This window comes from Crocuta crocuta, unplaced genomic scaffold (assembly GCF_008692635.1).
Source record: "Crocuta crocuta isolate KB4526 unplaced genomic scaffold, BGI_CrCroc_1.0 scaffold619, whole genome shotgun sequence".
NCBI classification, from domain to species: Eukaryota; Metazoa; Chordata; class Mammalia; order Carnivora; family Hyaenidae; genus Crocuta; species Crocuta crocuta.
The window spans coordinates 4,007,616-4,033,089 of NW_027533395.1; the positions used below are offsets into that span (position 1 = coordinate 4,007,616).

Genomic DNA, 25,474 nt, shown 5'->3' on the forward strand with positions numbered 1-25,474 from the left:
AAAGGACAAACAGGATAATCAGAATGAACTGTTGGCAGTGGTTCAAAACATTGGCTTTCACCCTGACACACCATCGCTCCTCTGTAAAGCGTCACACCCTCTGCCTACTGCAGCTTGATTTGGCCACTGGACTCTAATGGGCTTCCTTCCACCCTGAGGGTCCTGAGCCTCAGGCTCCGTGGAGGGGGCTTGAGGTTCACCGGACTCTGGTGACCTCTGGAGGTGGTCTGGCTTCGCACACAGCTCTCAGCAGGAACCTGTGCCCCTCCACAGCACCAAGAGAGAGCCCTGGGCTCAAGGTAGAGAGAGCAGTCCCCAGCAGCAACTCGTAGGCACAGCCTCACAGAGGGTGGAAAGGTAGGTCTCTGAGAAAGGCTGAGAAAGGCCGAGAGCAAAGGGGAGTGAGCCTCGGTAGATGCAGTAGACTAATTGCTCTTCTGAAATGAATGGGGCCTTTTATCTCTGAATCACACCTGTGATTTGGGAACAAAGGTGCAGGTTGAGGGAGAGCTTGGCTCCCCTTTGAATACAGTCTCTGGTTGGTAAAACAATCTCTCCCTTACTTTCCCTCTTACCTGCAGGTCAACAGATTATGGAACCACCTATGAAAAGCTGAATGACAAAGTAGGTTTGAAGACTGTCCTCAGTTATCTGTACGTCAATCCCACCAACAAAAGGAAGGTAAGACTAGGGATCAAGGGTTCTGATGGCTCCCTGGGTTGGGTTGGGGGGTGGGGTAGCAGGGCTGCCAAGGGTCAGGAGTGAAGAAGAAAACTGTGGAATCAGTTAGAGAGAGCCTGCTTTATAAGCCAAGGAGAACATCACAAACACTGTCTATAATTCTAACACCTGACTTAATACGAGTAGTATCGACAACAATAATAATTTCAACAACAGTAAAATTATATGGCTAGTAAGGTGTTCCTCTGTGCCAGGGATGCCTTATTTACCTTCACAGTGAATCTATGGGGTAGATGTTATTATTGTCCCCATTTTACAGATGAAGAAACTGAAACTCAGAGAGATTCCTTTTCTAGCCTAAAGTCAGACAGTGGTAAGCAGCACATCTGTGACTTGAGAACGGTCTGCTTGTTTCTAGAGTTGACTTCTTCCACAGTTTCCCTCTTGCTGGTCTGTTTTCAGAGGGCACCTGGGAAACAGGGAGTCTGTTTCTGCCAAGGAAAGGAGGGGCAGTTCCTGGATTCACGAGCTTGCTCTCGAGCTGCTGCTGAGGGATGGAGAGCAGACCTGGCCCCAGTGGCCCCTCTGCTCTCTGACTTTCCAGATGACTTAAGAGCCAGGATGTGGAGGAGATCATACAAGGACAGACCTTGGTCATGGAGACCCTCTGAGGGGAGAGGACCTGGATTCCATGCAATAATGACGGTTTTAGAAAATAAATACTGTGTAGTATGTTGGCTCTGGGAAGAGGTGATCTTATTGCAGCCAGAAAGGCACTGCTGTTTAGAAACTTAGGAAAGCCTAGTCCCTATTAACACACCAGGGATCTAGAAGGCTGAAAATGGCACTGCCATGCTCTCCTCTTTTGATCTGATTCGCATTCCCCCAGTGGTTTTCTAGCCCTTTCTTTTTAAGTGCAGGGGTGAGCTTCAACCCATTGTGCAGATGTCCCTTATCTCTGATTCCAACCTGGTGGAGGCCGAGCTGGGGTGATGGTTGTTTATGCTACTCAAATCAGAACGGCTTTGACTCAGACCCTTAGCATGGGAACTCACGGCCCCCTCTGCTTTTCATTTTTGCCTTGGGTGACTCCTGGTTCAGTGATGGTGATGAATACCCAACGATCTAGCTAGGGAGCCCCAGACCTGAGACTCCCCACCAGTCAAGTGCCAGAACCTGGATGGTCATCAGGAGGGCTCTTTGAACACCTGTTGCTGGCTTTGGTGGAGCAGTTTCTTTCCTTTGTCCCAAAGGGCTGTCTTTTCCGTAGTTTTCAGTATTATCATGTGACTTCTTAAACATTAGAGTTGAAGGGATCATGGATTTTATTTATACAAGCATTTATTAATAGTTGTTGAACTTCAGCACTGTTGTGAAAGTGATCAAAGCTCTGGATCTCTTCTCTTCAAACCTGCCCCTGCACATAAAACTGGAAAACAGGTTTTAGCGGTTTGTGAACAGCTGGAATCCCACCCACGGACCCAAGATATCCATGAAGTTTCAGTTAAGAATCATTTATCTGTACCAGTAACCTCATTTTACAAATGAGGTTTACAGGAAAACAGAAGCCAAAAAGCCCACATAACCAGGTGAAAAAGGAGCCAGGGCTCATGATTCTCAGTCTAGATTTCTTGGCTCCCAGCCACACTTTGCATCTTTCCTTTCCATGCAGCCACAGCCTAGTATTTTAAAATTTCCATTCTAGTCTTGCTCTGGAAGCTTGGGGCAGTTGCTTCTTGACTTTGATTAAAGCTGATGCCCTGTCCATGATGGACACATGATAAAACTGGACTGAATCAATTCAGAAGTGATGTGTCTCAATTCTACCTCTGCCCTTCTCCCTTCATTAAGAAGGAAGCTGGAGCCCACAGAGGACAAATGTCCACCATGTCACTCAGCTGGTTGGTGGCTGCATTGCCAGTTGGTCTCAGGACTTGCGGTATAAAGCTTTGCACAAGTGACGTGGGATTAGACAGAGTCATATCTTAGTGGGGGTGCACTCTGAGAGAAACAGGAACTAGATATTTGTCCCATGGCAGATGCCCTTCAGGGCTGATCTCTGACCTATGACCACAACAGAACCAATCATATTTTCATGTAGATGATAGGTCATTCCTCTAATGAGAATTCTCCCAAGTGGGGTGTAGAGGGTCACACCTATTTGCATCCATTTTGGTGCTCATCTATCATGTCTATTTCCTTTCGGGTTTCTAGTAATGTCTCCTTTGGTCTTTTTCTGTTTTTCTCGACTTCTAACTTCTTTATTTCTCCTTGTTGCAGCCTAGATGTGTTTAGAAATGCAGGCAACTAGGCGTTGGTTAAAGCAGATGCTAGGGTCAGAAGAACAGAAAGCTAGGATTTAGAGACTACTGGCACAGAGATGCTGTCTCTACTTCTTCCTAGAGGTGTTGTCTACACCACAGGCTCCCTGGAGCAGTTTCTCACAGGAATTCATTACCACTTAACAAAAGTTGGACCTATTTTATCTGTGTTCTCTGAGAAACACCATCAAAGCACAATTAATTCCCACTTAAGAGGTACTGCTGCCCAGAAAGTTAAAAGCTATTTTCTTCACACAGATTGGTGAAAAACAAACAACAAGCTATTGCCATGGATTTATTTACTTTTTTTTAAATAGCAGTAGAAATTAATTCATGAGGAGACTGTGTGATCCTGAAGTACTTTCTGAATCATCCAAGGGAAGATGAAATTAGATTTTGTTTCATTTTATTGTAAGTGTTTTTGATTGTCTTCTGAGCCTCTAGATGCTGACAATTCAAATACTTACATGGTGGCTTTCTTTTAACCAGAATATTCAGTTTACTAGAACTATCATTAAGCAGTCACTTAGGCAAAATGACAGACATAAATACTCAGATGAAAATACTTTGATTTGTTTCTTTATTGCTATAGTGCTCTGGGTCATTATGACCTTGTAATTCAATTTTTTGTTTTGTTTTCTTCTTAACTGTTTCTTAAAATTTAAACCTCTGGTCTCTGGATTCTCAGCTCAGCTCACATTATGCAGGATCCTCTGATTCTCCAGTGCCCGAATTATCTGTAGCTGCCAAGGTTCATTGACAGCCAGTGAAAAATCCAGCAGATTTTCCATTAATCTTGTGGAAACACTTGCTTTTTACCAAATGAGTTATTTATTTAACAGATGGCTACTGCTTTTCTTGGAGGCTGTGAGAGATCTGTGGCCCCCAGAAAAACAGTAAATTGTGCTTGTATTTATATAGTTGCTGATTTTCTAATGGGTTTTTTGATGACCTAAAATATCCAAATGCAGACAGCCAATAAACCATTAGATTGAAAGTAGAAGGGTTAGTATGTGTGTATATTCTTAGCATTAATTGAATACCTACTATTCAATACTATTCAGTAATATTCTTTGCATTAATTGAATACCTACTAAGCTAAATTGCCTTTTAGGAGCTTAATCTGTATAACCTCTAATCCTCTCAGCCACTTTAGAAGGTAGATGAGCTAAGGAAATAGCTCTATGTCCATTACCCCAAGCCGGTATTACTTGTAAATGGTGGGTCTGCAACAACTTTCCCATTGGTAAGGACAAGAATGACAGATTTATCAGGATACATCTAGCCATGCTGGACTCCCTTAAAGAAATTGAGATTTGCGCTAGCTGTATTTACTCATCTTTCCTAAATGGGAGAATTGATATGAAATCCTGGGAGCTACTCCAGTTGAAGTTGTTCTAAAGTGTGAGATGACATGGTGGCATCAGCACTATTTTACTGACCTTGACCTGTCCTGTTTTTGATGTGAATTCCATATTCCTCCCTGTTTGCCTTTCTCCAGCTATTGGCCTAATAGCTCATTGCCTGGGTGATGTCTGAACCTGGCACGTTGAATATGAAGAGCAATGTGTTAATTCTAGAAGCAGGTGTGTCTGAGGTTTGCCTCGCAGAGGAGGGGCTCTGCTATGGTAGGGCTCGTTCATAGCTTCTCCTGCTCACAGGAGACAAATGTCCCTGGGTTTCTAGAACTCATTACTGTCAGCTGATTCTTGTCTTCTGGTCCATGCAGAATGGCATGTGCCAAGGTCAAGCTTGCATTTAACAGATCTCTGCTTTGTACAGTACTAACACGCTGAAGGCTTTGTGCCTCGACAAGGGAGGGGTTTGGCTCCTACCGGTGCCTATTTGAGAACAAATCTTAAGTGGATAGGGAAAGGCAGGCATGCTATGGTGTAATTGCTCTGGCTCAAAAGTGTCTGCCACCTGCAGATTTGGAAACACTGCTTTGGAAATGGCAGAGAACACAGGAAGGTCTGACTGCCAGTGAATGTGACTAAATCACTGCAGGGTAGAGGTGCGTATGCCTCTAGATGTGTGGGGTGTGAGGAGGCTGTAAGGTCTGATACCAGAATGGGATAATTACTTCTTAGGAGCTCCTTGTAAGTTCCATGCCTTGGGCTGAGTTCACTTCTACACCCTACCCTAAATTTTGCTCTTAATCCCTAGAGTCTGGTACTTTTATTCCCATTTGGCAGATGAAGAAACTGAGGCTCAGGCAGATGAGCCACTTGTTTTTTGCAAAAGAAAATGAAGATCCCCATTTACCTCTGTCTGACTACATGGGCCACGCTGTCTACTCTGACCTAGAAGTTGACTGCCCTTGCACAGATATAAAGACCAGGAGAGTGCAGTCAGCGCCGTGATAGTTCCAACTGTGCTTCTTGGGGTTTTCTGTCCATTATTGTTAGAGAATTAGCAGTTTCTTAGAAGAGGAGGGGAATGTTGGATCATCCTTTCTTAATTGATTTACCATTGAGAAGGATAATTACATCCAGGCTACCCTGCAGAAATATAGTGGGATTTACCAGTCAGGTTTCTCTGACAAGCAAGCCACTTGCGTCAGGCTGTTAAAGAGGCGTTGTGAACATGGTCCTATGTTGGTTATTCCCATATTATTCTCTTAATACAGCAGTGTAACCCTGAGCTCCCTGACACACGGGAAAACCTCTCAAGAGAGGAAAACACAGAACTTTAAACGATTGGCCTCCTGCATTCCCTGCCCATGTCTCCTGAGATTGTTGGAGGATCAGGGAGAGTCTGCTTTGGGGCAGTACACTTCCCATTCATAGATATGAAAATCTCTTACACTAAAGTAAAGCAGTCAGAATCATAAAAAGGAGAATGTGGAAACATAATTTCAGGCTGTTGAACAATCTGTTAAATGTCTAGCTCTGAGCAAAGTGTTTTGGAGGGGAATTTCCTGCTTTTAGAAGTGTGCAGTCCAGGGGCAGCTGGGTGGCTCAGTCGAGTGAGCATCTGACTTTGGCTCAGGTCATGATCTCGCGGTTTGTGAGTTTGGTCCCTGCATTGGGCTCTGTGCTGACAGCTCAGAACCTGGACTTGGCTTCAGATTCTGTGTCTCATTTTCTCTCTACTTCTCCCCCACTCTCTCATTCTCTGTCTTAAAAATAAATAAACAAAACAAATTAAAGAAAAAGAAGTGTGCTTTCTGGGGGCGGCTGGGTGGCTCAGACTGTTAAGCATCCAACTCTTGGTTTTGGCTCAGGTTATGATTTTGTGATTCTCATGCAGAACCTGGTTGAGATTCCACCCCCCCACTCTCTCTACCCCTCTTCTGCTCACACTGTCTTTATCTCTCTCAAAATAAATAAATAAATAAATAAATAAATAAAGTGTGCGGTCTGCTTGGGCAGACAGCATGCACACAGAGAAAACAGCTGCATGTATAGAGCTGGGTCTCAAACTCAAATGCATACCAGGGCCAGGTAGGGAGCGCTAGCGAGTGACAGAAGCCAGGTGGGGACTGCAGCGGCTGCTCCACCAAGGGGCTTGCACTCCAGAGCTCCAGATGACTGCTTGTGTGCGAGAATGAGGGCCCAGCGTGGCTGCGACGTCCTTGCTGTCATCTCCTGATTCTCTCTGCATATTTTTCTGTAAAACATTTGCATTTTGGAGTGTTTTAGTTAGGCTAGGATGTGGGGTTGGGAGTTTGGGGCCTGGAAAACTGTCTAAAATCCATTTCAATTCCTCGTATCCAGGTAGTGTCAGCTACCATATTCTGACTTCTAAGTAATTTTCCAGTTGAAAAGTTTGTATTTGCAAAGTGGCCTTTGGGGCCACAGGATAAGATAGCATGTAGTAGGTGTTCTTTTTTTTTTTTTTTTAAAAATTAATGTTTATTTTTGAGAGAGACAGAACATGAGCAAGGGAGGGGCAGAGAGAGAGGGAGACACAGAATGCGAAGCAGCTTCAGGCCCTGAGCTGTCAGCACAGAGCCAGATGCAGGGCTCAAACCCACAGACTGTGAGATCATGACCTGAGCCGAAGTCGGATGCTCAACCAACTGAGCCACCCAGGTGTCCCTCGTAGGTGCTCTTACTGAGCATCCAGTGATGACTTTATGACCTGTGTGAGAAATCAGCTGAGTGTGGCTCACAGAAACTTCCCTTTGACTCATAGGAATCATATAGTATTTCGTGTGTTTGAAGGGCAAGACCTTTAGAGTCACAATAGAAGAGAGACCTCTGTTTTCTTTCTGCCCCTGGGTAAATGTGTTTTTCAGAAAGCCAGTACCTACTCAGAGCCTCCATTTTCCTATCTGTATAATGGTAAGATTAGCTCCTATACTTTCTAGGGTGGCCTCCAGCTTGGGTTGTCTGGATGGTCAGCATTTGGACAGTGCCTCTCAGAGGGCTGCATGGTGATATATGATGATCTATGGAACTTGGGTTCAACATACAGCCAGCTGGGTAGTCCTTGGAAGGTGTGAGCCCCATAGCTCTTGGTTTTACGGCTACATGTTGGCCAGCTAAGCCCTTCCATCCAGGCTAGAAAGTTCTTTTCTGAACTTACAGTTCCTTGGTCAGACAGTGGATGCTTTCCTGTAACCCACTGGCTCTGCTGGCGTGACCCAGAGTAACAGTATCCTCAGTGACACAGTGGAGGACTTCCATGAACATGAGCTGATGCAGCGTCGCATGAGTGGCACTGTCCCTGTGTAGGCACGTGCAGCCCTTCTCTTGCAGGAGAGGGAACTAGAGATGCTCTCTCAGTCTGTTCCGGCCGCCCAGGCGTGAGGACACTCTCGTGATAGCAGGTAGTGGACAGGCCCTTTTGATCACACATCCTCCTCCATGGCCACCTGCTTGGCTCACCCTCAACCAGGCATCTTGTCACCATGGGCCCACCTTATCTCTTCACAGAATGTGTATAATAAGCCATGTGTCATACAGCAAGTGAGACAGGTTCCTCCTTATATTCATTTCTGTTTTCAGAGGTAACACGTGTCTGTGATGTTAATGATGGTGGTGATCAGAGTATAAGGACAATGATAAGGAGCTAGCATTTTTTGAGAGCTAACTCTGTGCCCCAAATTATTCTAAATGTTTTATGTGAATTAACTCACATCGTACTTCACCGACAAACCTGGGATGGTGGTGCTGTCATTATTCCATTTACAAATGATGAAAGTGTGACACCGAGAGGTCACCGACCTGCTGAGGTCGACTTGCTCCTGGTCCCTTGCCTTGGTCTGATGGTTAGTAAAAACTAACACGCTTTTACTCATAGTTAATTTTAGACTCACTGCACACTGGAGCTAAAAGGGCCTCCAGAGCCCATCTGTTTCAGGTCTCATTTAGCAGAAGAGACCACTTGGGGACTTGCCCCAGGTCATGAAGTCATTTGCGTCAGATCCAGGGCTGGAACAGGGTCTGCTGACTCCTAGTGCAGTGCTGCCTACAGACCCACAGGGCATTGACAGCTGGAGCACTCAGATATGATAGAAAACCCCAGCTGCAAGTGAATGCGAGCAGGGGACAGTTGGGGACATGGACTCCACACCTGTCTCACTGCACGTGTGTTGTATCTGTAGGGTCAGACAACTGTCTATAGCTTCTCAGTTCTCTGGCCCAAAGTCCAGGGGATATTACCACTGGATCCTATTTCAGATGAACCTGGAAGAAAAACCCAGGGCCTGAAATCCAAACTGCCTTTTGTGTGTTGGAAGACAGAAGGGTTGAGTAGTGTGCTCAAGGCTAAATGGGTATCCAAGAAACAAGAGGCTGGCCCCCCTGGGGAAGAGACACTTGTCTGGGGAAGGATCTGGGATTTCTGGTCTAGACCTTTCTCTTAACTAGTTTTGGGGTTAGGGAAAATCATTAAAATTCTCCAAGCCTCTGTTATTCCATCTATAAAATGGGCATAAAGGATCATTTACCTATCCCTTCCTTTGGGAACAAAATTAGGATAAAATGAGAAACATGATATTGTATTGGAAGAAATAAGCTTCAGAGGGAAGGGAGGGTTGTTATCTGTTCAGGCAGAGCTGGCATGATCACACACTGGAACCCAGGCTCTGGGTGCCCTGGCTCCTTGGCTGTGCCCCCTGTGCTGACCACTGGGGCTGCCGAGCCTCCTCCACCGGGTTGCCTGCTTCTCAGCTTCCTTGAGGGGAGGCTGAACCTCCCAGAACCCTGGGTTTTTAAGGGCTCCATATCCTGCTCTGTCCAGGAGGCACACTGCCACCTTCTTTCCCCCCAAACTTCTTCCTTGTCTCTTAAAACCAAACTTGCTGACAGCCTGAGGGAGATGGATTATTCTGCTGATGGAGAGAAATGGTCCCACTCTTGTTAATTCACAACCACGTCGTTTTTCTTGCCTCATCAATTAACAGTTACCAAGGGGCTACAGCAGCCTTTATGGGGAAATGCGTGAAAGGAAGGAGTGAAAAAAAGAAAAAGAGATCTTGGGCCAAACCTTCTTCATTCACCTTTTTCATTTCTATGTCCAAACCTTTTTCCTCTTAGTGTATCCAGAAAGTGATCCAGAAAATAACCTCCGAAGAATGAAAGCACCAAACTTTGTTGGGGGCTGAGGATTCCAAATGAAGGAGAACTAAGAAATGAGAAGAGGGTGGATCAGTGAGGGGAGAGGCCCTGGTGCACAGGTTGCTACCTGTCTCTATAAGTGTGACCAGTGATGGAGCGGATATGAAGTGTGGCTCAACTCAAACTAATCACTTAAAGGAAAAAGAATCTAAAGTAATTCTTGGAAATTCACTCTTTAGTCACAAAGTCCCTTTCTCAGCAAATATATGAATTCGGTTCCCTGTATAAATTACTGCAGTGTGCTCTAGCCAATAATTTATTTAAAGGCTCATTAAAATGATTACTAGTTTTTTTTCTCTTGCATTTTATTTGAAAATGGGAAGAATATAAACCTATAGCCTGGCTTTTCTCCAAAGTGCCCTTGGGGATTTGCATTGAGTATATCATATTTTTTTAAATAAAGATATGATTTGCAGTAAGATTGTTCAGGCATTTAAGAGGAATAATAAAAATTAGCCACTTACTGAACTTTTTAGTGGCTTATGTTTGCCTAACCTATTTTTTAATTTGATTTTTATTGGATTTGGGTTTTATGTGTTTGTGTGTGTGTGTTTACTTGTGCATCTGTGTGTATAGAAGATGTCAACAGAGAGCATTATGGAAACTTCAGAGTTAAGGAAACAAAACCAAACAAAACCAAACCCTTCCCTTTCTGTGCATACTGTGGTTTAGAATGAACCAAGGAGTGAAGGAAAGCCCATGTTTCTGGGTGCTCATGGGAGATGCTGGTTCTGTTTTGCTGCCGGGTTATCCCAGGGATCCCAACTGCCCACCACAGTTAATCAGTGATGCCACTGAGGAGGGCGTATGTGTAGGGGTAGATGCAGGAAAGGTACAGGCTAAGGCAGGGGCAGTTATAGCAGAAAGCCCACGGACTGAACTCGAAGGAAAGGGCACTCAAGGGCAGCGTGATGGAGTCAGGCTGGATGTAAGAAGACGACACGGTAGATAGACCCTGACAAGGGCTTCCAAACCGGGCCTGGATGACCCTTGGAGATCTTGGGAATTTTACACGTTAAAGGCTGTTAAAAAACAATGTATCCCAGTCTGAAGGATTTAATAGAGCACGAAGCTTGGAGGAAGATGTCACCCTGTGGCATAATCAGAACCAGGGAAGAGGAGAGGCAAAAATCAGGTGGGCTTTGGAAGAAAGCTTGCGATTTGGAGAGGAAAGGAAGAACAAAGATTATCTGATAGGGGAGTCAGGGTGTGGAGGTTTTGTGAGACATACTGGGTTTAGCGGTTGCAATCCAGGAGAGAGACAGGGTGGGATTAAATATTGTAGACACTCCCCACAAGTCTCAGGGATGGAAGTAGGACTCAGGGCAAGGAGATGGGGAGCCACAGTAGGCTTTTGAGCAGGGACTGGCAGCATGGGAGCTATGTACAGGAAGGCTGATGAGAGCTGATGCACTGATGAGATGCCCATGTTAAACGTTGCACACCAGCCCTCCATCCTTGCCTTGCCCTCCCCAGACCTCTGGGTGTATTTTTTGAGCGTCACAGGCACGAGCAATTTTAACAAAGAGCTTGAGATGACAGGGCGATGCGTTCTTCCTAATGTTCCGACGCATAGTTATATAGCAAATGGATCTCACTGCCCCTGAGGTGGAGATATCTGTAACAAAAACAACCGCCACCACCAGTGAAAGAAATGACTCTATCTTTTTTCTTCCTTGGTGGGCTCAGCCAAGCAGAGAGATTGCTGCTGGCACACATGGCTTGCCCCCAGCCCATCCCCCCATTAAGGGCTCAAGGTCAGAATGATAGACATCAGGACTCAGCACACACTCTGTGGGTGAGCGTGTCCCGGTAATGAGGGGCCAGCGTCCTGGGATCCTCAGGTCTGCCAAATGGCTCAGGGGCAGGTTTTGCAGCAAGTAAGTGTCTGTCCCCGCACACGGGGGGTCTGAGCCAGCAGAGCAGAGCGAGGTGCCGACCTCAGTGACAAATGGAGGCCTATCTTGGTGCTGGCAGGTCCATGTGGAGGGCCCCCCAGGAGCAGATGCAGACAGTCAGCCACGCCACTCCACAGCATGAGTCTAACTCTGAGAAATGGCTCAGGCTGTCTTATGATGACCACATAGAGGAATGAAATGAACCAGAGAGGAAGGAGCTATGAAAAATACACAAGGGTGTCTCCTGGCTTCCAGAGAGAGGGTGTGGCCAGTCTAGAAACTTGCCACCTGTTCCTGACTCCCCCCAGTGTCCAGCGAGGCAGTGTGATTGCGGGAGGCGNCAGCCTGTGCCCTACTAACTGTGTGATCTTGTCATTTCACTTCTCTGAGCCTTCAGTTTCTCATCTGTAAATGGGGCTCCCAGTAGGATTAAAAAGACAATTTTAAGAATTAAATAGTATATGCACACACAGCACACAGAGTAGATGCTTTTTTCCCCCTGATTAAAGGAACCTCTCTTTGGCTTTTCCCCCTCAGCTCAGTGATGCTTCCCACTTCCCAAGTACCCCATGTCCATGTAGTTGACTTTGCTATCTTGTGAAAAGGCATCTATTTCCCTCAAACTAGCATTAGGCAATGTCCTTTCAACTTCTAAAACGAAAAATTGCCCCCTTGGCATCTCTTCCATTTTTTTCTCTCCAGCTACCTGCCTGGTCTGTCTTCTCACTGATGCATTGATTGCTTCTATCTCACTTAATGAAGTATAAATTAAAAGTGATGTCTGCCAGCCCTGGGAAGTGTGTGTAAAGCAAGTTTCTACTGGTTATCACCCAAGCCCCATTAGGCAGATGGAGCTGGTGGAACAGGGATTCGTATCCAGGTCTGTCTGGCTTCAGAGCCCCAGAAGGCCCCTCACCCAGCATCATCCCCCCCCACCCCTGCCCCGACCACCTCTGTCTATGTAGATGCACAACCAAGATGCATTGCTCCCTCTTGGGGGTGTGCAGGTTATCCTTCTTGACTGTGGCGGGTCTCCTGTGCGGCGCCAGGCCCAGGACACATGCAGGCACTTCAGGCCTGGATCTCACATGGGAAGACATTGTCTTTAAATGGGACTCTTCTTTGAGATTGAGCTGGGAGAGGAGCCCGTGGCCACCAGCTCAGAGACTTCACTCCTCACAACAAGAGTGTGAGGTGCCTGGAGACACTCTGTGGATGCTCAACCCACAGCTATACATCAGGAAAGGAGCCTTGCTCTGTCTTGGGCATTAGAAAGACCAAAAATTAAAAAAAAGAAAAGAAAAAAGGTAATATTTACTGAGCACTTATTGTATGCCATGCTGATGGTTTTACATGACATTTTTCTCACATGGAAAAATATATAAGGCACTACTGTTATTATCTCTATTTTCTGAGGAGGGTTTGGGGAAAGAGTGAGACTGACTACTGCATGAGCAAGGGAGAGGGATGGAGACAGAGAGACAGGAAGCAGTGGGGGCGGGGCAGAGAAGAGAGGTCCAGACGGAGAGAGAGTGAGCACACTGACAACACCACTAGGTTCTAGCTGGGCAGTGGTCACGCGAGGTTTCAAACCCAGATTGTCCAGCTTTCAAACATAAGGTGTTAAGACAGTGTCTTACTGGTCCATCTTGGCTTGGATGGGCACCATGACCTTCTAGAGCTTCTCTGCTATCTACAAAGGAGATATGTAAAGGGATGTATTTCCTTCTAGTTCAACAATGCCATGGTCCTGTGTTAAGAAGTTCTGAAGAATGTTACCTGCTGAGGGGAGAAGTCAGAGGAGTGTAGAGTTGCTGAGTTTTCTTAAACATAAGACAAACAATAGACTGGGGTGAGTGGGCAAGTAAATAGCTTATGGATAATGCCTTAGCATTCAGTAATTAACAAAACCAAGCAATGGGACCAAGCTTTGCCATTCCCATTTGGAAGCCCCCCACAGGGCTGGGGCAGCCGGGTTCTTGAGGGTCTCTTTCCACTTGGGTAAGAAGCCACTTTGTTCAGATCTTGGCTCTACCTCATAGCACATGGTGGCTTGGGCACATTATTAAATATTGCAAGCTTTTGTTTCCTTGGTAATATAATCAGAATAATACTAGTACCTATCTCATAGGCTGATAGAATTATTAAATAAGAAATGTTTCCAAATGCTTATCCAGTGACAGACCCAAACAGTAATACTGTTTATTCTTACTCTTATCATTGTCCTAATTTTTGGACAACTGGCTTCTATGGGATAGTCCTGTGTTGTGTCTGCCCATTTTTGAATGGATACTCAGCCTAGCTGGGCACTCTTGGCCTCTCTCTCTCAGGCATTTGGTTCTCTGTTTGGAGATAAGCTGATTGGTAACTCAAAGGTTGTCTGGTTCAAGCCTTTCATTAAACTGATAAAGAAACGGAGTCCCAGTGATGGAAGCCATTTATTCAAGGTAATATGGGCACTTAGTGGCAGAACTGTGGTTTTTGAAATCAGATTTCTGGCTTCAAGCCCAGTGCTCTTCCTATGAAGTTACACAGATACTTCACCACGCAGGCAGACCTGGAAAGGCACGTAGTTGACGACACTGACAACTAGGAGCTTTGAGATGCTCTTGTCTTTGTCCAGTAAACCCAGAGTTTCTAGGGCACTGGGATTAGAAGGAGCCAAGTCAGTCTTTCAGACCAGTGGGGAGCTCTGTAGTCATGGATAAGGCCCCCAAAGATACCCTGGACCCAGAGCAATCAGAGGCAGCAATATGAAAAAAGAATCTGAGTCAAAGTTGAGCATGGAGACTAAAGGTTGAAGTTGGAGAAGATCTTCTCAAATCCAAAGGGTGAGAAAAGGCCCCAAATGGAAGGATGAGGAGGAAGGGAAGAGGGCAGGAAGACAGGCCATGGAGAACAAGGTGGGCTCGAGCATGGGGACCCTGACTGAAACTGTGAGGTGATTGGCAGTCCATTTTTATAGGGCACCTTTCGCTTGTTGGGGGGATGGTAACAGGGGAGGCACTTGGCTGATTAAAGCAGTCAGCCTGGGCCAGACCAGAAGGACAGTCACATAAGAAGAGTAGCAGAGAGATAGGATGCAATTATCCAAAGTGGTCTTTGGCCTGAACCTCCAGTCTTTAATCATCCCAGGAGAGGCAGTGACAGCATATATATGCATGGAAGATTTCCTGACTCTGCTCTGGACCTTTGGAGAGGAGTGAGTTGATGTCAGAGCAGAATCTTAGCACACAGGTTAGCTCTGCAAAGGTGGTTTGTAATAATAAACTACTGGCTTCCTGGTCTCAGCCACCCCACCTTGATCCCAAATCACAGAGCATCAGCATTCGGTAGCTTGGAGCAGACCAGCCTCACAGACGCAAGGCTGTAAAAAGTTATTTCTCTAAGATTTTCTCAGCGTTAATGGCTGTGTGACGTGGCCGTCTGGAGGAGCTGTCTTCCCTCAGCTGGACCCTAGGTCAAGTGTAAATGGTTTGAAGTACTCCATGTCACCCTCTTCTCTTGAGCAACTATAAAAATCATTTATCTTTGGTCTCACGGATGCTTGCTTATGAACTTCTACATGCTGAGTTTTTTTGAAGCCTTAGGGCAGGTACATAGGGCCTGACCATCCATCCCTGGAAAAAAGGGAGAAGGAGGTGGGGAGGAAGCAGGCCATTACCATCGTCATTCTCTCCAAAAGTGATACAGAACTTCAGAACTTCATTTACTGTCAGACATCACCACTTTGATCATGCCAGTCCTTACTCAGAAACTTTCAAGAGCTGCCCAGTGTCCATGGGAAAAAGTCTGCACATTATCTGTGTTACAGCAAGTGGTTCTGAGCTTAACTGTCTACTCTTCTCTGTATCGCCCTCAGCAGTGTCAGTTCTGTGACCTTGGACATGTTTTAAATACTCCAAAACTGAGAACATTATCCCAATAATGGAAATCACTGCCTATAGAAGTTGGAATGCTTTGGCCCTATGAGTCACAGGAAGCCCTGTCTTGCCCCTCTAAAGCCTGGGGGATTTATTGCTTCATGCGGTGACATCTAAGGGTAGGGTGCTTCCGGGTTGTTAATTCACTGCTTCTATGACATTGTGAAGGGCCAGTTTCTTTCACATTTTCTACTTTGCCATCTAGAGTGTTGGTCTTTGTCTTCAGGTTGATTTCTTCATGGTGAGGAAGAAAGATGGTCACAGTTCTAGCATCACATCCAGACACAAAAATATCCAGAAGAAGAATAGGAGACAACATATTTTCTGAATGAGGGAACTGTTGTCAGATGCTCCCAGCTCCTAGCATCCCTTGGGCATGCCTGTGCCAGGACTGAGCCTACCAGGGGAGCCAGTGTGGGGCTCGTCTCCTTCAGATACATGCTCACACAGAGGGGGCACCTCAACAGAATTTGTTAGGGAGGAAGAAGGAGAGACATGGGTGGATGTTATGTAGGCAGCTGACAATGCTTGCCGGCTGCTTCATGGGGCATTTGGAGAATCAAATGAGATAAGCCAGTAAATCATATAGATGTTAGCACTATTTCCTGTTCACTGTCCTTCCTGTCTTTAGTGGCTCTCATTGATACATGTCCACTCCACCTACCAAAATGTTACTCCTCTTAAAAATTTCAGTCTATACCTTCCTTCCTCTGTCAGGTTTTCCCTAACACCCCAATATCTCATATCCATTTTTTTTCTCCCAGCTAGAACTTTTGCCCCCAATTCCTAAAACACAATAGGCAGTCTGTGGATAGTCTGTATCAGATAACCTGAAGAACGTTGAAAAATATTGAAACCCAGACCTCATTCATCCCTAGAGATTCTGATTTTATAGGTCTGGAGAATGTTTGGGATATATATTAAACCAAAAGTCTCCCCGGCATGCCTGACGTCAAGCCAGGTTTAGAAATAATTTCTGGAACTTAACATTAAGGCTCCATTACCTACTGCGAAGATGGTGGATAGCTTTTCAAGTCCTGTCCCTGGTTGGAGAGCAGAAACCCACATCTCATTTATTTTTGTGTGTTGTTTAACACAGTGTGGGCACAGGTGTGCTATCAGTAGTTTTTTAAAGTGTGTTTTCACTGAGTCTTTGGAGAGGATTTAAAAAAAATTCCAGAGTTTTTCTAGATTTGTGGGTAAGTGTACTCATTCATGTAGACCTCTAGTACTCTAAGACTTACAACCAAAAGAGGTTGGCTGGTTTATTTCTCTGCCACTTCCTGCTAAAGGGGTAGACAGATCTGCCGGCTCGTGCTCGGCTCCAGTGTTACTGCTCAGCGTTTCTATCTCTCCTTTCAGAATTATAACCAATTTAGAAGGTCTGACTGTGGTTTCCTCTATAACTGCAGAGGCGGAAGAAGTCAAAATTGACTTAACGTTGTCTCTGAAAACAGCCAAGGCTTGGAAGAGGCACTTTTACGCAGCTTCTTTTTTATCAGTAATGATCTCTGCAGCAAGTGACAGCATTGCCAGTTGGAGTTTCAGGGAGCTGATGGAGATACTGAGTAGCGCAACAGTCGTCTGATCCATGAACATCCTCCAAATGACTGTTGCGAATGTTGGCTTGTTTTGAGCCCTGGGGGGGCGGGGGGCGCTGTGAAGAAATAACAAATACCAGCCCATAGCATACTCCTTATGTGCTGAGGTCAGGACAAAGTCTTTATATACATTATATGGTTATTCCTTAAAATAGTCCTTTGAGCCTTGTGAATTAGATACTTTTAATTATCCCCATTTGGCAGCTATGGAAACAGGCCGAGAAGAGTTGAGAAATTTGCCTCACTAAGGAATTAATGACCTAAATTTTAAACTCAGGTTTGCTTGACTCCAGATCCCATTCTCTGACCCACCGACTCTACTGAGTTCTAGAAAACACGCATCACTGCTTTCAGAGGGTCTGGAGTCACTGCCATTGATTCTCAACTCTGGCTGCCCTTCAGATTTCCTGAGGAGCTAGAAAGCTATCCACACCCAGGCATCACCCATGGGACCGTTTTAATGTGTCTATGGTGAGCCCCTAGATTATATAAAGTTTCTAGATAATTCCAGTGTGCTTCTAGCATCACAAAGCACTAGTTTAGTTGGAGTCAAGGAAAATTAATCCATTGACTATTTGTGCCCTGGGCCTTTGCTTCCCTGGCAGCTTGCCCAGGAGAGTGATAAGTGCTATGGGTCACAGAGGAAGGAGATACTGATTCTGCCTAACAGGGCCAGAAGGGGTCTGTATGAAGCTAGTATTTAAGCTATGTGGACAGGTCAGTAGGGCTTTGCTGAGGACTGATGGTGGGGGTGGGTGGGGAGGGTTTTCTGGGCAGAGAAGATAGCATATGCGGTGGCATAGACTGTGTGGAAATGAAATGTGCTCAGGAAGGCCCAGGAACTTTGGTGAAGTAGGGTGAGAGCACATGTGAAGAGGTGGCAGAGGGGAAAGAGAGGTGGAAAGGGGCTGCATGGTTGAGGGTCTCCTGTACTGGGCTAGTGAGTTGTTTTTTGTTGTTGTTGCTTTTCCTGATGAAATAGGGAGTTACTGGATCTGACCTGTGTCTCAGAAAGATCACTGGGCAGAAGGGTGGGGTCAGGAGCGCCTGGGCAGCTCAGTCAGCTGAATGTCCACCTCCTGATTTCAGCTCAGGTCACGGTCTCAGTTTGTGGGACTGAGCCCCAAGTCAGGCGAACTGATGGCACAGAGACTGCTTGGGATTCTTTCTCTCCCCCTCTCTCTGCCCTTCCCCTGCTCGCATGTACATTCTCTCTCTCTCTCAAAATAAATAAATATTAAAAAAATATATATATATATGTAAAGATCACTGGGGTAACAGGGTGGAGGTTGGACTGACGAGGATGGTGAGCTGACAGCAGAGTCTAGTATGATATTGCCTTACACAAGCAAAAGAGATTAGAAGCCACTTGAATACTCAACTATGAGAGATTTATTAGTAAATTAAAAACATTAGTGTGATGGAATACTATGTAGGGATTAAACATTGTATTTGTTGATATGGGAAACTATTTGTTACACATAAAATTTAAAAATGTTATAGAATTGAGGGGTGCCTGGGTGGCTCAGTCATAGTGTTCAACTCTTGATCTTGGCACAGCTCATGATCCCAGGCTCGTGGGATGGAGCCTTGCCTCTGGCTCTGCACTGAGTGTGGAGCCTGCTTGGGATTCTCTTTCTCTCTTTCTCTCCCCCCGCCCCAACTCTCCCTTGCTTGCACTCTAATTCTCTCAAAATAAATAAACTTTCAAAAAAATGTCATAGAATTATATATTAGAAGAAAAGCAAGCCCTGCCCCAACCCCCCCAAAAAAATGGCTGCCATGGTGCTCTAGGCAAGGGCTGATGTTGGCATGGACTCTTGTAGTGTTGGAAGGTTCTTGTGGGAGTTGGGTATGAGAAGTGCTAGAGAGGTAAAGGAAGCCCAGCCTAGTGCAGTCTTGGATGTGGAGCTTCCAAAGAAGATTGTAGTGTAGATCTCAGGATTTTGGTTGAGTGATTGGGTAAATGTGTGGGAGCTGGGGATAGTCATAAGCCATGCATGGACTATAGAGCAAGAGATTTTGGACCACAGATAATCAGTTTAGTTGAGACATGTTGAGTCTGACACTCTGGGACATCCAGGTTAGAAGGCTTTTAGGCAGTTGTGTTGATGGGTCCAGATCCTAGGAGACAGGCTTATGCGTAAGAGCTCACATAAGTCTTGGCAAACAAAGATAAATTCAACAATGCAGTCTGTTTGCGATTCTTATTGTTGAACATAGGATTGAGTGCATATAGCCCAGCTTGCTATCAGTTCAGCAAACATTTCTTGAAAACTTACACTGTGCTCAGCACGATGCCAGGCACTGGGATCACCAAGATGAATAGGACTTCATGTCTTTCCAAGAAACATATTATGATAGAAAGATGTATCAAGTGCATTGGTAACAGAGAAGAGCAAGTGATTAATTCTACCATGAGTAGTTAGAGGAAGAGACAGAGCAGAAGTAACATTTGACCAGGCCTAAAAAGATGAGTTCGAATTTGTCAAGTGGATCAGTGTTTTATGCATTGGCACTGCAGTTGAATTTCACTTTAGAAATTAAGCATATTCCAGAAGTTGGTATTAATTTGAATGCCAGGAAACGGAATATTAAATCCATTAGAAGAGTCCACTATACAATTCAAGAAGTTCTTTTCTGAGAGAATAGAGAACACTGATTGTGTTTTGCAAGCCATTGTAAGCTTTCTTTCAGGTTGGCTGAAAGCTCTTATCACTTTCACTCATCACGAGGAAATGTGACATTGAATATCTGATATGTTTTCCTCCGGTCCATACTAGCCAAGTCAAGCTTGGGTCTTGGAAGGACAACCCTTCACCAAGCTCCAGGCAGATGCCTATTCCTCATGGCTGCTTATATAGGAACTGGTGGACCAGTTCTTGCTCACCTCAAGGAGCCTTATTGAAGGTCACACAGCAAAGTGGTGGCAGAATCCCACTGCCGTATGCACCTTGCTATACCAGTGGGCACTTCCAAATGATACTTCCCCACATGTTGGCCGCGCTCCATTGGCAGTGCTTGTGTGTACTTTTACCTTTAATTACAAGGCACAGCAGCGAGTAGTGGTTTGCATGCGGGCGCCAGTGGGGATGGAAGCCAGCCAAGTGGTAGACGCTTGACCCGGTGAAGGATGACTGATTGGCAGAGTTTGGACTCTAATCTTACCCTTTCATTTTGCTGCAGTTAAATGTGTTTTCTGTACTTCCAGGGCTCTCTGTTTATAGGGAGCCCATTCACCCTCAACCTGTCTCTCTCTCTACTGTTGTTAATACCTTCAGTTTTTGACTGGGAAATAAATACAGTGCAGACCCAAACCTTCTCAAGCTGATATGGCCCTCAGTTGGCAGGTAAATTTATAACCTGAAGCTAGTCTGTGCTTTGACATCTTCCAATTGAATGCCCTTTATTGGTCAGGGACAAGTGTTATGTGAGATAATTTGCTTTTATGCAGTCTCTAGCCTGCTCAAAATCTGCTAGTGATTGCCCATTGTCTTTAGGATTCAGGCCAAACTCCATAGCAGGAGACTAAATCTCCCTTGACAAATATCCCCAAATGTTTTTCTCTGGCTTCACCCCCTTGTACCTTCATATCTTTATAGGATTCATACATGCCATGTTCCCTTTTGTCTTCTCTGGCTGCTCCTGTGCTGTTGCTCATAGTATCTTCTTGGAATGATCTGTCCCATTCTCTCTCCACTACCTGAATTCTAACCATCTTCAGGGCTCCATGCAGGAGTCATCTCCTATAAGAGGCTTTTACTGATCAACTCACCCAGTATTTCCTCCCACACTGACTGGCATTTCCACCTTGCATCATATCTTTTAACATTTCTGTCTCTAGAAATATGGTTAGCTCTCTTGGGGAAGGTACTGAGATCTTCCTATTCTTAGACCCATTGTAGTGCCTGATGCAATGTCTTACAGGCTCTCAGAGCACACTATTCTTGTTGCTTTTTTGGAGAGAAACCATGGTGCAGGTGTTCAAGGCAGTTCCAGGGTAGCTGGATCTCAGCCACCTGTCGATGGTTTGCAGTCTGTCCCTAGGCAAGGCCTGTGGAGGGCTAACTAACCAAGAGGGCTTTTGCTTCATGTTTTATCCCAGCTTCCCAGATCTGCTTTCTTGGTCCAGATGGCACCTGAGTTTGGCTGCTCCATCCTGGACTCACCTTCTGTGTTCAGCGTTCTGCCTGCCTTTCCTGTCATTGCAACAGGACTAATGGCTTCCAGCTGTAATAGCTTATAGTCTTCCTCTAGCATCCTCTGCCAGAATTCAGAGTCTAGCACCTTCTGCTAGGGGGAGAGAGCTGAAAAAGGGGGACATTTATGATAGAATTGATTGCTCCCTCCTTGGTGCTTTTACAGCATTCTGTTTATCTTCTGTCTAGCATGTATCTTCCTGCAGCTCAGCCATTTATGTTTCTGTGTCCCCAGCTAAACATTGGATGCCCTAAGGCTAGAACCATGCATTATCTTTTCAGGCTTCCTGGTACCTAACACAGTGCTTTGCACTGCATTGACATTCATTTCAATGAAGCTGAAATCAGTAAGCAATTATTAACTGGCAATGGCCTAGAAAGTGCCCAATCCAAGCCAGTGAACCATTTGAACTCCATACTGTGTTCCTGCCACTACTGTTTCTATCCTATCCTCTTCCAAGGGGAACATCCCAAAAGTATCCCCTTGGACTTGACACTCCTGCATACTGGAGTTTTAAGGGGCATTTTTTGTCCTCTGGGGAGAAGTAACATGGATTCAGAGGGAAGTCTAGGCAGGCCAGGCTGTCTTCAAGGCTCTGTGAAGTGACTGTCCTCACCTACTCAAAAAACTAATTTCCTAATTGGCTTTCACCCTGACTCTGTTCTATAATATCAAAAGAGATGTGGACATGGGTTTCTCTTGGTCCATAACACTCAGAGGGCAGAAAGTAAGCCACATTTTTAAAAATGTTATTTTTTCCTGTTGTAAAATGAAAAAATAGATACTGGGAGATCAAGCCCTTCAATCCTGGACTTATTGATTCAGTACATAGCAGTTATTCTTTCTGGCTCTCTCTCTCTCAGGTCAGGTAAAAATGCTGGATTTTAGACAATCCAGGGAAGAATGAGAACATCTTTGACATCATACAGTGATGCTCTGTACTATACTTGGCCCTGGACAAGTGTCCATCTTGTCCATGTAGAAATGGCTGACTCTGAAGCCATCTTTACTCCCTCTATGTTAAGTTGGGCTATACACACCTTCTCCAGGATTCTTAAGACCACCAACTTTGTTCACAGTCTACATGGGCACTCATCGCCACCTTCATTTGAATTTTTGCCACTCCAAATGATGCTTGTCGGATTGAGAGAAGCTCGGCCATTCTTACTGCTGTGAATAAGACTCTAAGGACTTGGACTCTGTTCTTTTCAGCTAGGACACCAAAATTTAGACAATCTGGCTCACTTCCCTAGACTGATCCAGACCTTGGAGAAGAATGCAGAGATGATTTGGGGGTTGGCTTCCAAGCACAAGCTTCTTTCTCTTCTTGCTCTGGCTCCGAAACAAAATAGAAAAAAGCTCTGACATTCCCAGTTGTGGAGAAGAGAGTCTAGTCCTTGCAAACAAAGCCTAGCAGCTTGTCTGGAAGGGTTTATTTGGGGAATTGGGATTTAACTTTTGTTTCAGGCTGGTTAGAGCATTGAGAAAGAAGATACCATTTTATGTCTTAATAGTTTATTCTGCTGTGTTAAATTCTCAATAAATCACCCTGCTATAGGAACAAGGGTCATCTTTTTTTTTTTTCTAATGATAAAGACATCTTGTATTCATCAGAGAGGCAATGCTGATTTAGGATGATGATTACAGAGATGTGTCTAAAGGGTCAGGACTGTGGAAGGAGAATCATGGCTAGAACCTGCCCAGTAGGATGTGTTGCAGCATTTCCTGGGGACTTCTAGGAGGTTAATGCCCTGTCTTCTGGAGCAGCTGTTGAAATATTTTTGAATACTGAAAATTTGAATAGTCCAGTATCTATTAGAGAAAGTGAATTTGTATTTAACATTCTTTCCACCAAGAAGTCACTAGGCCCAGATGGCCTTACTAGTGAATTTTTCCAAATGTTATGGACAAAGATAAATAAATTAATTAATTAATAATAATAATGATGATGATGATAATGATGATGATGCACATCTTAGAGAAATTCTTTAGAGAATAAAAAAGAGAGAAGACTGTCCAACTGACTATGAGGACAGCATAACCTTGATACCAAAGTCTGAGAGAGGCATTAAAAGAAATAAATATTACCTATTAATTTCTCTCATGAACATGGATGATGAAATCTTTAACAAAATATTAGCTAATTCAAGCCAGCATAATATAAAAAGAATAGTATCACGACTAAATTTGTCTTATTTCAGGAAGATTATTGCTTGGTTACTTTAATATTAAAAACAAGTGTAATTTAACACAATTATATAATAAAGGAGAAATCATATGATAATCTCAACTGATGCAGAACAAGTTTTGATAACACTCAGCATCTCTTATGGTAACAATTCTCCGCCAACCAGAAAAGAACTTCCTTAATATGATCAAATATATTTTTTACTTTTTTATTTTTTAATATTTTTATTTATTTCTAGCAGAGAGAGAGAGAGAGACAGCGTGAGCAGAGGAGGGTCAGAGAGAGAGAGAGACACAGACTCTGAAATAGGCTCCAGGCTCTGAGCTGGCAGTCAGCACAGAGCCCGACACGGGGCTCGAACCCACGAACCGCGAGATCATGACCTAAGCGAAAGTCGGACGCTTAACCGACTAAGCCACCCAGGTGCCCCATATTTTTTTAAAAAACCTATAGCAGACATCACACTTAATGGTGAAATTTTCTCTAAGATTGGGAATTGGATGAGAATGTCTACTATTATCTCTTATTCAGCATTACAGTAAAGGTTCTAGGCAGTTCAAAAGATGAGAAAGAAAGAAATAAAATGTACAAGGATTGGAGAGAAAGAAATGATAACATAATTAGGTGGAAAATTCACGAGTGTGAACAAACCACTAGAATTAGTAAGTGATTATAATGAGGTCACTGGATACACTGTCAGTATATAAAAATTATGCCTACATGGTTAGAGGAAGGAAATATAAGATTTAAAAATATATGAAGTGGTTCTGTTTATAAAGGCAGCAAATAATATGTGATAAATATATAGATTAATAACATAATAGATAAAGTAATTAAATAACGAGGAATTCCTCAGTACAGAAGACTACAAAACATTGCTGAGAGAAATTACAGAAGAATTAAATAAATTGGAGAGAAAGCAATGCTTATGGATACAGACAATATTGTAGACATGTTAATTCTCTCCCAGACTCATCTACTAGGTCTAAACAATCCCCCCAGAAATTTCAGTGAACATATCCTGTGGAATTTGGTAGGCTGATTCTAAAATTTATGCAATAATATGAAGGGCCAAGAATGTATAAGTCAATCTTGGGATAAAAAAGAAGAATTACACCGGATATTCAGACTTATTTCAAGCTGCAATAATTAAGGTAGTATGGTATTGACACAAGAGCAGTGGAATAAAGCCACGTGTGTGTGTGTGTGTGTGTGTGTGTGTGCATGTATGTGTGCACATGAACGCATGCCTGGTTAATACTTGCACAGCGATAAAAAGTGGTCTTTTAAAAAACATAACTTGATTTGCTGAATATCTTCATATATATATTTTAAAAGATTCCTAACTTCTCTTTCACTCTCTACACAAAATCATTCCTGATGGATTACAAATAGAAATGTGCAAGTTAAAATCCTAAAGTTTCTCAACAAGAACATAAGAGATTGTCTTCATGCCTTCTGGATTGACAGAGATTTCTTACACATGCCACAAAAAGTTTTGACCATAAAGGAAGTATTGATAAAATGAACTTTAATGAAACAAATAGCTTCTATTCAACAAGACCATTACAAGAGAGTAAAATGACAAGCTACTTAATAAGAGAAGATACTTGTAATACATATATATGACAAAGGAGTCATATCTATAATATATAAAGAACTCCTAAAGTCGTATAGAAAAGACTGACAACTTACTAGAAAATATAGGCAAAATATTTCAACAAAATATTTGACTTTTCACCAAAAAGAATATCTAAATGTCCCATGAACACATGAAAACTTGTTGTTCAGTCTTTGGGAAGTACAAAATAAAACCACTCAGGGATGCCTTTATATAACAAACATATTAGCTAAAATGAAAAAGACAATATTGAATGTTGGCAAGGATATGAAGCAACTGAAACTTTCATACACTGCTGAATGAGATGTTAACTATTACAACCACTTTGAAAATCTGGCAACATCTACAAAAGCTGAATGTACACATAGCCTTTGAGACACCGGTTCTATTCTTAGGTATGTATCATATAGAAATGCATGCATATGTGTATCACATGGCAGGTAGAAGAATATTCATAGCAATAGAAGCCACA

General features: G+C 44.0%; 1 protein-coding gene across 1 annotated transcript in view; it reads left to right on the top strand.

Moving 5' to 3' along the window:
• The window catches only part of SORCS3 (sortilin related VPS10 domain containing receptor 3), a 564,865-nt gene that overhangs the window by 247,308 nt on the left and 292,083 nt on the right, over window positions 1-25,474 (top strand). Inside the window, exon 5 of the mRNA XM_077748455.1 lies at window positions 582-681. Within this exon, the coding sequence (XP_077604581.1) occupies window positions 582-681 (100 nt within the window). The remainder of the gene's footprint in view (window positions 1-581; window positions 682-25,474) is intronic.